Source organism: Staurois parvus, unplaced genomic scaffold, assembly GCF_062004578.1.
Source record: "Staurois parvus isolate SC_StPar_1 unplaced genomic scaffold, SC_StPar_1.0 ptg000006l, whole genome shotgun sequence".
Classification (NCBI taxonomy): Eukaryota; Metazoa; Chordata; class Amphibia; order Anura; family Ranidae; genus Staurois; species Staurois parvus.
Window position 1 is genome coordinate 11367151 of NW_028317802.1, and position 18166 is coordinate 11385316.

At 32.4% G+C, this 18166-nt stretch overlaps 1 protein-coding gene across 6 annotated transcripts in view; it reads right to left on the minus strand.

The window, feature by feature from the left end:
* The window catches only part of LOC149474338 (protocadherin alpha-C2-like), a 371807-nt gene that overhangs the window by 334710 nt on the left and 18931 nt on the right, over positions 1 to 18166 (minus strand). Inside the window, exon 1 of one of the 6 annotated variants that reach the window (XM_089659637.1) lies at positions 6181 to 8637. The exons of the other annotated variants lie outside the window; for them this stretch is intronic. Coding sequence (XP_089515763.1) covers positions 6181 to 8541 — 2361 coding nt within the window. The 5' untranslated portion in view covers positions 8542 to 8637. Of the gene's footprint in view, positions 1 to 6180; positions 8638 to 18166 lie in introns of those variants that run through there. 6 annotated transcript variants of the gene reach the window in all.

The window sequence follows — 18166 nt, forward strand, 5'->3', positions numbered from 1 at the left end:
GGGGGTCATTATCATCTTTCTATTCGCAGGATGTTATTTTTAAGTACTGCATATAAATATAGAGACTTATATAGGGGCATTTATATATGCTCTGCAGACACCTGGGTGTTTGTCTTCTGTTTGTATTCTCTGTCCATTTTGGAAAAAATATATTTATTGTTTTACGATTTATATTTATGATTTCAGACCAAAAAATAAGACCACTATTACATCTGTGAAGATCATTCATACATTATATCTTCTATTTCACCTCTGATCCTGATGAAACATAACTATGTGCAAAATGCATTGAGCATGTTATTTCTGATAAAATAGTGTATATCTTGTGCTTTGTTTGATGGCCTTGATAATATATTCTGGATGTTCATTTTCATGTACCAAGCATCTTTTCATATGAATTTTATGTAATAATATAAATTGTATGTAGTTTAAATACCTTGTGTCAATAATTTATATATATTTTTGGTAAATTTGGGTCTATATTGCATGTTCTAGAGTACTGCAATTTAAAGTCCCATCTAAAACTATAATGCTTAATTGTACAAACCCTGGAATGATAGTAATAAAGGGAATTAGTGCCCATAATTACCATCTAAACACACTATGAAAAGAATTAATTAAAATAATTTTAAATATAATGATCAAATTATAAATCTAGCTTTCTTCAACATTTTAATCATTTAGAACTAGACATATTACTTAAGAACATTCATTCTCTTGATAAAAAAACTTCAAAATATTAGATGGTCTTTATTGTGAGACATACATTAAAAACCAAATATTTTATATAAATGAATATATTATATTGTATTTTATTTTAACAATATCCAAATAAAGAGACTTGATTTATTATGAAGACATCATATTAAAAAGGCCATTTATATTACTTTGATGAAAATTATAGTCAGCATGATTTGGTGTAGTATAAAGATTTTTCTCCTCTGTAACATATCCCTGTCAAATAAATGTTAGAAATTTTATGGATTATGGACACAATAACTGTAGCACAGAAGGGTTCACAGAGTGGATGGCTGTACAATTTAATGAACCATAGCTTATAAAGATAAAATAATTGAGACAAAATACACTCTGTGTTAACTGAATCCAACTGCTGAAATTACAAGAAACCCTATTTACCAACCTTCCCCCGTAAAAAATATCAATTTCACCAACAAATATCCAAACACATAACAGACCATATACTCAGTATCATCTATTTTATATATTATAAATGTATCTTTACAACTATTGTCTTGAATTTTTCAGGCACATTGGGAGTTATTTACTAAAGAGATACATTTAACCAGTTCAACCTGTAAGTGTATTGAAACATTTATTTTGAACATCCAGTTAGTGCTCAGAGATGTTTAAAATATAGGAATGAGTGTACACAGTTATGACTGTCCATTCAAACACATTAAGGCAAAAATAAAAAAGACTTTTGTACTAAAGCTTGATTTTATAGTTATGGTTACCTACTATTTCACTTCCCAAACTTCATCTTTCATACCGAACTTTAAAACAAAACACTTTGTTCATTACAAAAGTGTGACCAAATGTCCCTCAAAACCAGAAAAAATTCCCATAACGTTAGCTAAAAATGGTTTACACAAAATCATAAATCCTTGGTTGATAGTCCAATTAAAATTAAAGAAATCAAAATAGCATTAAAACAATTAAAACACCCAAAGCCCTAGGATTTTAAGGCATATACTATAAAGATGCATGGTTTTGCTAGCTTGACATCTTTGCAATTAATGGCATTAGAAAAATAAATTACATACATATATATATATATATATATATATATATATACATACACACACATATACATTATCCCAAAGTAAAAGTGTTTTATCAACCTGTTCAAATTATCAATTTATTTCCATTCTAAACTATATTATTGCATTAATGACTAAAATATTGACCGATGGGATTAATACTTTTATACCACAATATACACTTTTAGGTCACGTTGGCTTTTGTTCTTGGCTGCCAGGCATCTGATCAAACCAGGACGTGTACTTGACCTTATTCAATCAAATTGGGATAAATAAGGAAATAGATAAGCCATGCTTTTCTCCCTTGACCTTAAAAAAGCATATGATTCTATTTCATGAGACTACCTCTTCTTTACAAAAATTTCTGTCCCAAAATCAGTATGATTTTAAAATCCCTTTACAATACTCCCTAAGCATGTTTTCCATTAACAGCTACAATTCCAAAGTAATTTCTATCCATATAGGCATTTTTGAAAATTGTCCTTTGTCTACAATCCTTTTTCTACTGGTCATTGGCAATAGTCATCTGTGAAAATCCTAACAAAAAAGGTATTTCCACAGAAGGCTAAGGACATATATGTGCTTTATTTACATATGATATGATGCTCATTCTTTCCCCTATGACAACAATTCCAAACTTGTTGAAAATATTACAAAAATGTTACAGTATATCGTCTCCAAATTTAGCTAAATCATAATCCATGAACCTATATTGGAACATACAAACTGTGAAAACATTAATGCCCTCTTTTTCATTCATTCAGCTTTCTTGCCTACTTAGGTTTTTGCCACATATCTCCTCAAATATTTTTACTTAGCATGGCCTGATCAAATATTGCAACTTTATACAAAAAGTTCCTTCCTCAATGGGCGCAAATTGAATCCCTAATGTGTTTACCTTTTCCAGTAGATATTGTCATGTGTACCAGACTTAAGCATAGACCTGCTATACTCAGACCCTTCTCATTGTCTTGACATCTAAATTCAAAATACCATCTTCATTCTCCTTGCTTTCCATTAGCCCCTATACCTTAAAATGCTCACTTTAATCCAGGACTTCTTACTAATGAGTTTAATGCCTACCAAGAACTGCTACTTTTTACACATATGATGGTAAAATATCATTTGATACTTTACAAGAGTAGTAAAAATGACCACAGAAAGAAATCCATCAATGTAACCAAATTCTAAATGGTATTTAGTTACTCTCAGCTTGTGATCTAAAAATTAAATGTGGACATTTTTCTTCCCTCTATACAATCTTATCCACTTTGAATGAACACATATCTGATATGATTACTTGAGAATTAGGCCTGGGAGAAACTGTAGATCTTGCTGACTGGCATGTACTGTATTATTAAAAAAAACCCCATCTCAATAAAGTTAATCTAAGATGGTGTATGGTTCCAGTTCACTTAGCTAAATGTGTGTCAAATGCATCCCCATTATGCTTCCAACAATGCATTAATATGGGTACATTTATTTTTTGAGCTTCCAATAATCTGATCTCTTATGTTTTCCTTGGAGCCAAAACTACAACTGTTAGGTCTGGGAACTCAAGTCAATTATACTGTATTTAACTGGATTGTTTCAAAACTCAACAGGCTAATGGTCAATAAATGTCTCAGCTATCTTAAATGATAAAATATATGATTTCTGGAAGATCTATGGTCCTTGGCTATCCTATACTCAAACATTACATGTTTAAATTGACATGATAAACACCCTCAAATTCCCTACCCACACTTTTTATTTTATTCTTTTCTTATTGCATTAAATATTTATAAAATGATAGTCTTTCATCACATTTTTGTAACACATATGTATATATTTCCCTCTGTATTTTTACCTGTTTTATCTTTATTTTTAGTTGAAATCTTAATCAAAACATTCCTTGTATAAAGGGAAGACATAGCAGCGGACTGAAAACCACAGTCCAAAAATGCCAATACATCCCCAGGCCAGTTAAATACCTATTCCTTTGCTCACATTTTGGCTTCATTTAAAAGAAAAAAATTTATATAAAAATAATGATAAAAAAGAACATACCTCCAAAGCACAAAATACATAGAATGCTGTCAATTTATCATTCATTGACCATTTAGCCTAAAGTCACCTAACCTAAAGTCACTTAATATTGTTAAATAAATCTATAAGTATATTGCCCTGACCCAGAGGAAAAGGTTAGTGCAGGTACAATTCATATTAATGTACAATATATATATATATATTTGTATATTTGTTATATAAGCACAACATATATGTATATGTATATACTGTATATTATATACATTATAATATAAACAAATATATATATATATATACACATACACAATGTATATATATATATATATATATATATATTAGTATATATTTGTTTATATTATAATGTATATAATATACAGTATTTACATATACATATATGTTGTGCATATATAACATACATTTACTGTATATAAATTGTATTGCTGCATAATTACAAAAAAATTTAATTGCAAATTTTTCAAAGTTCCAAAAACAGTAAAGAAAACTGCTGGCACATAGACAATAACTAGCAATAGAATATATGCTTAATATGCACGTTTGATTGTGTAGTGAATAGCAACTTTTCAAAGGTGAGCAAGTTAAGCAGTCATTTTTTTAGTGGCTAAATAAATCTGCATTCAAGCACATTCCAATATTTGCATTTTTAGAGATTATTAAAAAAGTCATTGAACATGATTGAAGTAAACACTGGATCAACTTAACAATTATCCAATCACTGCTTATTCAAGAATAGATATCATTAATGAACAACTCAATAAAACTAATACTAATATAGTACCATATGCTATAGAGTATTGTAAATTAAATACCAAGTACTATTTAAGGGGATTTTGTCAACATGAAATGTCTGCAAGTGTTGCCACACTTTTGGAAATAATAAGAGATTTGAAGGAATGTTGTTATATATTCAGCAAAGACATATTAATTTAAGAAGAAGAAGCAATTTCTGAAAGTCTGCTCTTCTACTTTTTGTGTGACACATTTATTTTAATACATTATAGCTATTAATTGTAGATAGATACAAATACCTTAAATAACATGTTAAGCTAAAATAGCACCGTGCAAAACAGAACAGAAGAAATAAAGCTGCATTTAACACATTTGAAACAACAATTAGAACAGTTCGGAGATTGATATGTAAATAAGTAACATTTGAAAAAGTAAAAAATAAAATGTATGTGATAATGTGTAGCTTTTCACTGTCCTATTTTTGTTTTGTTTTTTGTTGTAACTATATTTGTAAAACCAAATCAAAATTTATTATGGAAAAAAAATAAATAAACAAAAAATTTAAAAATTAATTTAATGTATTTAAATGACAACTTACAAATACGTATATTGTTTTACAAAAATGTATCAATAACAGAATTTCACTAAATTTTATTAACATTGTATAGCATCAACAGTTTCACCAAATCAAACTCCATCAAAATTTGTAAAATGTAAAAATGCTTGGATAGTAATATTCTACTAGAGTTCTAGGTTAACCTAATTTTTAATGAATATTAGATTTTAACTCTACAAAAAATTGACATTCAAAATATAGTGTTTATATATAAAAATATATAGTATAGTTCAGTACAAACTAAGTTGAATACATACATGTATTATTAAAGTGAGCTATCAGGTGGTCAATGGAGTCTAATTATGTGTAAGCATTATGAAGAATATATGGGTAATTAATTGTAAAATACACTGCATGAATACAAATTTTCTGCTTCTCATCTTTAACCACAAAACACCTTTAATATATAGACACACATTTATAACTTAGATGTGCTTTAGTCTACAAAAAGAAGATTTGCCTTGTTTAAGATGAAGACATAGTATTTTGAACAATTGGCCATTTTATGTAGAACAGACTTTAGCTGGTACACTTTTTTTTTAATTATTATTATTATTAATAATAATACTACTAATAATAATAATACTAACGCCAATAATAATATTATTATTATTACATTAAATGTTGGCAGTTAGATGCATATATAAAAATATAATAATAATAAAAGAAATAACAATACTGTAAATTAATAGAAACACAGAATAATAATGAATAATAATACTAATACTGCTGCTGCTACTACTACTACTACTACTAATAACAATAATAAATGTTATTATTATGATGATTATTATTATTATTTCAATTGTTTGCTCTTATGTCAGTGTGGGACATATATACTCATTTTTTAAATATATATACTGTATATGTTTTATTACTACCATATTGTTATGTTTGAATCATTTGTCTCATTTCATGATTTGTTAGTAGCAAAAACTTTTCAGCTACCTTAATAATGTTTGCTCTTTGTGTGGCAATATAATGCTTTTTATATACATTATGCCTTACCTTATATGAGGAATTAAGTACAGCTCCTTGTTGATTTGCTTGTTCTTCATTACTTGGAGTTTGACAGGCATTAGGAGTAAACACTATTAAGTCATTTTTGCCTTGAAGTGAATTTGAACATACTCTGTACTGTGTTTGCTGTGAATATACCCAACTACCTCCAGTATTAGAACAGATCTTGTAATTTTCCTTCAGTTCTTTGACTTCATCCCTGTATTTTTGCCATCTTATCACTGTAAATGCGATTAAAGTGATAAGGAATATACTTGAGATTATGCAAATAGCAACAACAAGGTAAACATTTGTATCAGAAAATTCCTCAAAACTGTCTTTGGACTCAGGCTTGTCAAAGTGAGCCTCCTCTACTGAATCCACCAAAAAAATGATGATTTGTGTCACAGCTGTCATAACTGGCTCTCCATGGTCCTGGGCCACAATGTGAAATCTGTATTCATCATTGTCCAAATCTGTTAATGCACGTTTTAAGATTATTTCCCCAGTTTCTTTAGCTATGGCGAAAGCTGTTTTTCCGGTAAACTCTTTAAAATGATATGATATCAAAGCATTGTATCCAGAGTCAAGATCAACCGCTTTTACTTTAGCTACCAGATTTCCAGGTTGTGCTGATTTGGAAGTTTTAATTGTCATTTCAGAATAAAGTGGAGAAAAAAAAGGGGAATTATCATTTATATCTTCAATAAAAATATTTAATGTAAGGTTTGAACTTAGGGGAGGTAAACCAGCATCAAATGCTTTAATGAGACATTGGAAGTGTGTGACTTGTTCATGATCGAATGAAACTAAAGCAAATACCTTTCCATTTTCTGGGTTCATGGAGATGTAGGATGATATAGGGATACCATCAATGGTTTTGTCAGCAATTGAGTAAGTGATAAAAGAGTTCTGTTCTATATCCAGGTCTGAGGCAGCTGCTGTATAGACTAGAGTACCTGGCGGATTGTTTTCATTGATAAAAATTGTGTCAAACAGCTGCAAAAAAAGGGGGGCATTGTCATTCACATCACTTATAGTAATGTTTAACATTTTTAAAGCTGACAATGAAGGAGAACCTCCATCACTTGCAGTTACGACAACTTCATATTCATCTTTCCTTTCACGATCCAAGGCCCCATTCACGGTCACAGCAAATACTCCCAAAATGGCTTGATTAATTTTAAAAGGTGTCTTGTCAGAAATATAGCAGTTTACTTTTCCATTGGCTCCTGAATCCCTATCATGTATATTAATGATAGCAACTGTTGTCCCTTGGGGAGAATCCTCTGGCACCGGAACTGATAATGATGTTACTGCCATCTCTGGAGGATTGTCATTAACATCGATAACAGTCACAAGAATTTTGCAGTGTCCAACCATTGGGTGTTCTCCGTTATCAATAGCATCAATCTGAATTTCATACATATTTGATGTTTCAAAGTCAACCTCACCTTTTACTCTTATTTCCCCTGTGTGTTTATCTACACTAAAAATTCTACTTATCTCTTCCATTCCCATGTGGCTAAATTCATAAAATATTTCTCCATTTTTCCCTTGATCCAAATCTGTGGCATTTAACTTAAAAACCAAAGTTCCTTTTGCAACATTTTCTATTACACTGCTCTGATAAAATGGCTGATCAAAAGAGGGAGCATTATCATTAACATCATCAACAGTAATGATTACTTGGGTTGTACCACTTAATCTTGGCTTGCCTCCGTCATAAGCTATAAGTGTTAGATTGTGAATAGACTGCTTTTCTCTGTCTAGAGATTTCTTCAGTACAAGCTCCAAAGATCTGATCTGGTTCATGTGTTTTTGAAAATCTAATGTAAAACAGTCATTGGCACTGAGCTCATAGTTTGTAATAGAATTTGTTCCAAGATCTGGATCTACAGCTTTCTTTAGTGGAAAATGAGATCCTGCAGGTCTGAGCTCTGATATCACAAGGTTGTATTCAATGGAGGAAAAAACTGGAGCATTGTCATTTATATCTTCTATTTCTACATCTACATGATACATTTGCACAGGCTTATCTACAATGACCTGCAGAGAAACAATACAGAATGGTGTATTTGGACATAACAATTCCCTGTCTATTGTCTCTTTAACAAACAAGATTCCATTCTGCAGATTCACCTGGAAATATTCCTTCTCATTTCTAGAGGAAATATGTAACATTCTGGAATTAATCTCACCTAAATCCAGTCCCAGATCCTGTGCAATTCTTCCAACAAAGGTACCGTGTTTGGATTCCTCTGGAATGATGTAATGAAGCTGACTCAGGGCCACATCCCAAGACATTTGTAGCAATAAGAAAATGACTAACCTTCCTCCTGCTTGATAATCCAGGTTTGTTTTGATCATTTCCTAAATTCACTGATACTGAAGGTAAAATCCTTTCCAGAAATAAGGCATTCACACTGATTAAAAATCCATGCTACGGAAAGGAAATTCTATCATGGCCGATATTCTTACAGCAAAATATAGAGCTGGCTACAACAGAGAGATGAATTTCCTTTATTTGATACTATATATTGGTAGACAGTGACATCTAGTGCTTAGTTTCAATAACACATATCATGGAAATGTAAAAGCATAGTGTATTTTTACTTCGTTAAATTTTCTGTTGTATAATAGTACATATAGCATGCATTTGTTTAATGTGATGCATAAAGAGCTTTAGAAAGTGGAGTATAACATATGTTCATAACACAAAAATTTGCTTTTAAATTGCAGAACTTTGGCTAAGGGGTGGGGCTCATAAAACATTGAAAATGTATTTAATCCTTCAGACAGCAGGCTTTGTTTTAAAAATATGGATGCACTGATACTTATAGTGAATTACTCTTTTTTATTTTTAAAAAATGATACAACTATTGCCGAAAACTAAATGTAATTCTAGTTTTAGTGAAATGTAATTTTCTGCTTTCTATTTTCAATGAAGCCATAGTCACACTATGGTGTGTATTACTTAGCATTTCACCCTGTAAAAATGCGTGTTTATTCAGGGGAATGCAGGCCACACTTTATCCCTCTTCCCCAAAATAACTATACTTAAATTATTTAAATTTAAATAATGACGCACACACAATATTTCTTATTCTGGCTTAAAATTTTGGCTGTGGCACTTTTATTGGTAATTCACATAACATAAATTAAATTTGCAATATAATTTATTCAAAACTCTTACACTTCAATTATCAACCATGAATAAACTTGCTCAGACATTAAGGACTCAAGCTATCAGAAATAATTCTATCAATAAGTCTCCCTTTTCTATAGAAAAGGTGACACAAACCACATAAATAGTGCCTTGCGACAAGGGAAGGAGGGTGGGGAGCCCATTGGCCAACTCTGACCAACTGTGAGAAATCTGTCACGGAGTGCCCTTTATATAATGAACCCCTAAAATTCCAGAATGTTCCAGGTCACGTGATTTTTCCCGCTTTTTCGAAGGTCGCGTGGTTATTCTCTTCCCAATTTTTTCCCTGTCAGATTTCTTAAAGGGGCACTAACCTAATTCCTACCTATTCCTGAGGAGAATTTTTTATTTAAATTAATAAATGATCGCGTCCGTATGCCCATGCTTTCAGGCTCATATGTTAGAGCCCTCATTTTTCATTCTGTGTGAATAGGACAAAAAAGAAAAGTTATTCAGCTATTTCCTGTGCTGGCCAAACGTTATTTATAGCAGTTCCTTAAGATATATAGCTCCATCAAGTAGCCAAATTTGGACTAGATCAGGAAATAGCCTAATAACATTTGTTTTTTTTGCCCCAGTTTCACAGAACAATGTACATGCACTTCTACTGACTGAAGTGTAATGCAATTTTTTTTATTAACACAATCCTATATAATACCGTGTTAGCAATTCAAGGCTATTTGTTGGTTCATATGTTTTAACACTTTTTAAACCTTGTGTATTCTATGAAAAAGGCAGCTGAATAGTCTTGAGGTTGTGAATATAAACAATGATCATTAGGCTTAGAAGGACCAACTATGGGCTATTGGATCATCCAACCTCAGCACTAAAAATGGGGGATTAACAAACAGTCATAGTGTCAGTGCATTGGAAGCTATTAGAGGGAAATATTACAAACTGCAAAGAGAGAGATGAGGGTCAGTTATCAAACTACACTTTAATGTTCTGCCTATTTCTACCATTATTATTTCTTATTATTGGGGGGCTTTTTGGTATTCACTTTATTTTGTGGTTGATGTGAGGTCAGCAGTCACTTTAAGCTGTTGTCCTGTCCACAGCAAACATTTTACTAAAAGTCTCTATTTTAAAAAAAATGGGCTTTTGCTTTAGGGGTGATATTTTGTGGTTTTCATTTACCTGGCAGTATACCTGTTTTTGTTTAATGTTGTTGGTGACCTTATTTTAGGTTAAGATGCTTTTTTGCTGCAAGTCTTTCCATTTTTTTTCCTTTTTGGGTTTTTATTTTTGCATCATGTTAATATGGCCTTTTAAAGTTCAAGGTACTTAAAGTGGAGCATTCACTTATTACTATCCATCTGTTTTTTTTAAGTTGGCTTTTGTTCACAGCATCTCACTGCATCATCAAAGTTTGTTTTTCTTTTTAAAGTTAGGCATACACCAGTTAGACCTGTTGTCCCTGCTTGAAATGATCCTGTTACTGGTTAATTGTACACTACAGTATCTTCTGCAATTTATTAATCTTGGAATAATACCTTAGCCTTTGCTCCTTTTTTCAGTAAATTTGGGCTTAGGCTTAGGCTTGCTTTTAAAAAAATGTCCTGCTGCTGGCCAGTTTTACAGTGCTCTTTGTTAATTCTTGTTTTAAAACATGTGTTTCCACTCATTTTCTTTAGTATATTTCTGCCAAATCTCCTATATTAAAAATGTATTGCTGCTGCCAATGTTTACACAACTCAACAGCCAAATATGTGCTGCCACTACAGCTTTAAGACATCCCTCAAGCATGTTGTTATAAAAAATGTGTACTTTAAATGGTTTCTTAGAAGCCACATGAAAAGATCCTCTACCTGCTGTATGCTATTTTCTTTTTGCATTTGTACATTTTCCTTGTGGCAGTGTTGTTGGCCAAATCTATAGATTATGAAATATAATATTTCTCTGATATGATTTAGTAAATTAAGAGTTCTTACCCAGAAGTGATAGGTCTAACACACCAACATTTATTGGTGAATAGGATGCAGGTCTAAACTAACACACTACAAAAACAATTTGGAATTTATTTCCCACCTGACTTAAAAAAAAACTAATCATGAAGGCTTGTCCTAGGAAACACAAAAATATGCCGGGGTCCTCCAATAATGTTCCAAATACGGAGGCCAAATCTCTGACAGCAGTAGCTAAATCTTAATGCATGCCAAAGAACTTTAATTGGAAAAACTCATACCACACGTCCAACTGTCTATGGACTATCAACAAAATGATTGTTCATCCCAGTGTAGTATCTTTGCGTAACTGAAGACACCTCCATTTTCAGCTTTCATTTGCTCCATAAAGTAATGTCTTTCTTGCTTTAGCTGACTATTCTCAGATTGTAACCTTGTTATTTGGGTTTTAAAAGAGACTTGGCTTTGGCTACTGTGGCCAACATGCCTGGGAGAATTGCCCCACCTTGCAGAGTAAACTTCTTTGCGTCTTGGTGCAGTTTTGGGGTACCGAGAGTTCCTTTGCTTACTACTGTTACCATCAAAACAATATCGTGCAATGTGCCCCAACTCTTTACAAGCAAAACATCTCAGAACTGGCTTCCCTGAATAAGCTTTCTCAGACCATAAAGTATTTGATTTAATGGATGATTGCAATTAATGGGTGTGCCTGTGTGATGTATTGGATGTGTATGAACTGTCTATATGTGTAAAATAAATACTTTTTCAGGGGTGTGAACACACCAATGTTTGATGGCCATCAATTGGAAATGTGATCACTTTTACGCGCATACATTTACTTTTTTTTTTTCTCTTTCCGTCCCTTTTCTAATGAGCTCAGTACTGGTATCAAAGTGGGTTTTTTTTATCTTATTTGCTAATGAGCCTGTGCACAGATATAACATTTTAATCACAATAACTCTCAGAAAATGTAGGAATTATATTTTTGGTTTTCTTTCCTGTGGCTCAGAGTGAAGTTTTAATTCACTCTGACACTGGGAAAATACATGATAAAATGTTATTTTGCACCTGGTGGTATTTTGTCGATTTAGTATGTTTGTGTTTTTGTTTTGTTTTTTTCTCTTCCAAATGGACTCATGTCCTTATTCTTTTTAATGTGTGTAAATACTGCAGATTTACATGTTGTTCTAGAATTCAGGTACTTAGAAACCCACTGAGTCTGGGTCTTCTTGAATTTTTTTGTTTGTATAACCTTTTTGTCAGAGTATAGACATATGTGTGTCCCCAAGCTTTTCTAAATCTACTGAATGTTGATGGACACATTACCTCTGCTGGAAGTCAGTTCCAAGCATTCACTACTAGTTTAGTCATTGGGAACCTTTGAGAGGTTGAGTGAGGGGTTATTAATGGTTTGTGAGTTTTGTGTTTTAGGAAAAATACTAGAACATCAATGGATAATTCAGATCTGACCCAGACTAAGCAAAATACTTTGAAAAGAGAACCTTAAAGCATAGCAAAATTGTTATGTTTGTTTTAAGGAGAAGCCTCTGAATCGTTTCAATTAATGGCAGTTGGGACGATGGATAATTCAGATCTGACCCAGACTAAGTAAAATACTTTGAAAAGATGACCTTAAAGCATAGCAAAATTTTTATGTTTGTTTTAAGGAGAAGCATGAACTAAAACTCTAAAATAAAAGTTTTTTTCCCTCCACTTTTTAAATTTTTTTTGTGTCCCTGCTTTGCAAAGTGAGTTTAAAACGGATCAATTTACTTACTTTTTTTTCACTCAGTTTGCATTTTGTTTTTGGAGACTGAATACAGATTTAGTAGTCTCTTAGAAGCTAAAGAGAAAGGGGTAGGATAAATTATGACGATTCAGCATTAAATCTGTGCCTTTTTTTTCTCTTCTTTTTTTTATGTCTATCCATTTAGCACAATTTTTCTTCCTGGGTGCTTCTTAAGTTGTTTGGTTTTGCGATGGTGAAATCAAAAAGAAAAAGAGGGGGATATGGAGAACATTATATGGAGAACATTTTGAAATTGCACAGGGAGAACATTTTTTTTAAATGTTTGATATAGAATATTAAAGCTCCCTTACAGCATTTTTGTGTATTTAAGTGAATTTCCAGCATTTTTTTTTCTCTTCCAACATTGAATAACTGTTTTATATAAATGTAGTGAAGCTCCCTTATTTTCATTTAACTATTGCCAACTACAACAACAGTAAAAGTAACACCAGGTTTAAGAAACAGTTGTGTATTCATTCTAGCTCTACATCTCACATGAAGTCCTCTCTACAGTCCTAGAATCTATCATTCCTCATATACGGTCATTTTTTTTGTTTCTTGTTTTTTTGCCATAAGTAAGTTCAAAGGGTATTGCTTGAGTATTATATAGATATACTGGGACTTGAGATTTATAGTGATTGTCAATTTGCAGGTATAGTATAGTACAATTGTACTTCAGTTGGATTATTCCTGAAGCCACAAGTAACAGGTGACATCACACTTCTCTGTATTCTGAAATTATGTTATTTTGTCTGCTTATATAATACTGCCTACTCTACTCTAGGAACTTTTCCCTAGCCTGCTAAAGGTATGACCTCTTCCTTAGCCTGCTAAAGGAATGGTTCAAACAGTAGCTACACCCAGTAGCCAAGGACAGAATTCAGTGCACAAATGTTTGGCACCAGACAAGGTTATAGCCCATCAGGGTTTGTATATGGACACAGATTCCAGGGAAAGTGTTTAATGGTGAGTTGCAATGGCAACAAGATCCCCAATGGAGGAGTGAAGAGTCATACACATGCAGAAGGTGGGGCATTATTTGCAGGCTTATGACGATGCTTGGAGACAGAGGATGTTTTAAAACCAGAGAAACTGGCTGAAGGTGATAACCATCCAAATTGTTAATGTGGCAATGCAAAACGGTCTCATGAGTATGTCACAGTACATCTATAGCAATTGTCAACAATGGTCCATAATAATCAGAAGTACTACATAAACATTACTTTGAATGAATCTGTCTTACAAGTACTCTTCAGGAAACCTGTGTTTTCCTTTATTATATGTGTCCACAATAATAAAGCATAAGTATACCTTCAGAAAGCCAGGAAAGTTGATCCACAGGCCTCTACCGAATACACTGTACCAAATGAAAATAGCCATGGAAGGATGTCACAGAAGCAAGTGCAACATGATCAAAACTGCATTATGGACCTAATATTATAGGACTGTTGAGAAACAAGATCCTCAGTTTTTCGTTTTTGTCTCTTATTATTAATATGGAGATAAAGATGGAGAGTTTAAAGAGTCTTTTCAAAGAGTTTTTTTTTATTTCAGAAGGCAACGGCAAAATTCTGAATATTAAAGGAGATTATACATGAATCATTATTTTAGGTGTGGCCTAGCTTCACTGGCCACAAGGGGTGGACTGTTAGATAATGAGTTTATGTGAAATCTCCATTAAGCAGTGTAAATAATATTGTAATTATGAATATATTTCAGTTAGAGCTGTATTAGTGTGGGTGTGCAATATGTCTTCCCATAAATGCCTGTTCTATAGATACCATAGTTGCCAAAGAGAATATTCTATTAATTACACCTTCTTTACTGTATAACAGAAGTCTTTGCTAAGAATCCTCTTTCAGACAGTTTAGTGCAAGAGTTAGTTTATCTAACAATGGGACAAAACCTGTTTGCTTCACAAATATCCACTTCAAAGGATCCCTCATTTAGATATGCAATGAAGGTGGCCAGCCTTTCATGAATACTTAATTTCCCAGGAAAAGGTCATGAACTTGCATGCTTAAATTCCATAAAGGGTGTGCCAAGATTTGCCTTAAAGGGAGTTGGTGTATGTTATATACAGGGGATTTGAAGTTAGCCAATTATGAAAGGAAATAGATTTGACAACCAATCAGAGATACACCATGAAAATTAATGGAGGAGAGGCCTATATCTGTAGACACTAGATAGAGGGAGGTTCTTTTTGGAACCCCAGGGAAGAGAATGGAACCTGTACGTCCAGTTCCATAGTAATTATGGAATATATCCCTTGCACTGATATCTAAATGTTTGTCTTACGTCTTTTCTGTCTCACTGTTTGAATTTTGGAATATATTCGAGCTTTTTGGTTTTTTTGGTTGTTGTGTTAAACCTTTCACTTCTGGGTAACAACTCTTAATTTAGTAAATCATATCAGATAAATATTATATTTCATAATCTATAGATTTGGTCAACAGTGTCCAGCATACCATTCCTTTTTTTTTTTACAGTAACCTGCCTATTAACCCTAACAATTGCCAGGGTATACCAACATGATTTAGCCCAAAAACTTAAATGGGCTCAAAGTTTGGGTTTGCTGAATTTTGAGCAAGATAGTCCAAATTTGGTGAATGAAACTTTGGAAATTTTGCCTCTCACTAATGATAAGCAAATACTTCTTTACAGAAATCCCATATTTTGTTAATTTTTAAGAAGTCAGAATAAATATATGTAAACCAAGGTCCACAGAATCATCATAAGTATTAATGATATGAATAAATCATGAAAATTGTTACATATTACACAAAATTTACATTTGAAATTATGACCACAAGGCCTTGTTTTTAATTTGGGTTACAAACATGAGTATTAATAAATAAGACATTATATCTATGTTGACATATGCCCATTAAATGGGAGAATAGTATGACCAATTGACAGTCCATGAGTCTACATACTGTATATAAAGAAGCAAATGTCCTCCACCAGAAAAAAAAATACATTACATGATAGTAACCCTAATTTTATATTAATAAGTAATATTTTCAGAAAATAAATTAACTCAGCCAGTCAGTATTCCACTGATAATATTATCCCTAGTCATATGTCATGTTTCAACAAAACTATAATGAATATATTTTTAATTCACTGCATAGCATTTTAAATATGAAATATTGCATATAATTTTTTATTCTCCTTTTTTAGATAGAAGATGGAGTTTTGGCTCTTTTTCATATTTTTACTAGGGACTCATTATCCCCTCTTTAGTAAAATGTCTATTGTTTACAGAGTTCAGTAGCTGAAATTTAAATTGACTTACAAAAAGTGGTTGCTCATTCATTATCAGATGACTTATTCCAAAGTTTAAATAAGTAAAAAATAACTGCTGATGTAAAGTATTTTTAGATATTTAAAACATTTTTAGAAATGTGCTCTGGAAATGTGTTGTTATGTATTAAATGTTTATTAGTTAAACAAAGATTGTGTATACATAGATAAGAAATATAATCGAAATGTAAATGATTTATTAATGTTTTAATTAAAAAATTAAAAAGTAACCAACCTAAAACTATTATAGTTTAATGGTTTGGTGAAATTTGGTGGAGTGGACCTCTTTATTCAGTTCGCCAGATGAGTGGTTGGTTTGTGGTATTAATGAAGTGGTAAAAAGTGGCCTCATTATTGGAACATTATTGAGCTATAAGGAAGTTCTATACTTCCTGATTAGAGTATACAAATTGATCTCACTGAGTGTTCTGTGCATGCTTTCTGCTGAATAAATTGTAAAGTAGCAAGTGATATTTTAGATCATGTCACCAGTTCCTTTGAGAAAATGTGACTGGCTTACATTAAGGGTCTGCCACAAAGCTAGGTAAGCCAAATTTACTGTGTTTTCTTGCTTGTGTGAAAAGATTCCTGGGTGAGTTTTGATTACCAAATCTTTTTCACCCAGTGCGGTGGTACATGACTTCCACTAAACAAATTTATAACAATTCCTCTGCCCTTCCAATGTGGGGATCCTCAAAGCAAATATTTTTTAATGGATACTATGTAATTCCTGAATGCTGAACTCTTGCCAATGCTGGGATGAGGAGTACAGAAATTTGACATACTCCAAGAAAAATCATGGAATCCTTAGTAGTATGTGTGCAGAATAACTTGCAAAGTGTACAATTCCAGACTGAGTTTGATGGAGAAATAATATGATGTGCCTTGAGGAAATCACTAACATACAGTATTTTTAAATCTTTACGATTTCAGTTTTTGGATTTCTCCATTAATTAATATCACACTGGATATAACTAGCAGTTGATATAATATGCAGTGAATGTCAAGACCTGAAATAATCTAAATGTAGTTCTAAATTCATTAGTACATCATTGAATGCATTTTTTTTTAAATGTAAGCTATTTAAATATCTGAATTTGGCTTGGTATTAACTGCTTTTAATCCCTGTTCATTAAAATTTAGAGTAGGAGAGAAAGAAGCAACAAAAAGAGCCAATCAGTTCATGTGCCATCCATAGACCAAGGACAATGTGAATAACAGAGATATAAGTACAACCCTACGATTCTTTTTCAAGATCCACTCAGATGCTGGGGATAGGGTACACGATATATTGGTCTCAGATAAAGTAGGTTCAATCATATTGGCTGAAAAAAACCACCAAAAAACCTGGGGCATCTAGAGGTAGAAAAGAAGTACTACATGGAACAGCTCCAGACTAAAGATAAGTATTGCAGTAAAAACTGTTTTTTGTATCTTTTAATGAGCAACTGCATTTTAGTTCTGACTTTTTCAAGTTTAAAGGGCACAATGTCATTAAATATTGTACGTGTGGAGTTTTTGTATTGTAGCTCTGCATTGCTCTTGGATGAAGGGTGGACTAGGGTGGACAGACTAGCATTTGTATTACATTTTGTGATGACTAATGACAGCCCTATCTGTATGCAGTCATTGAAGGCTTTAAACACATTGGGGTTTATTTACTAAAGCTGGAGAGTCCAAAATCAGACTCCCTTGTGCATAGAAACCAATCAGCTTCCACGTTTCATTGCCAAAGCTTCATTGAACAAGCTGAGGTTAGAAGCTGATTGGTTTCTATGCAGAAGGGAG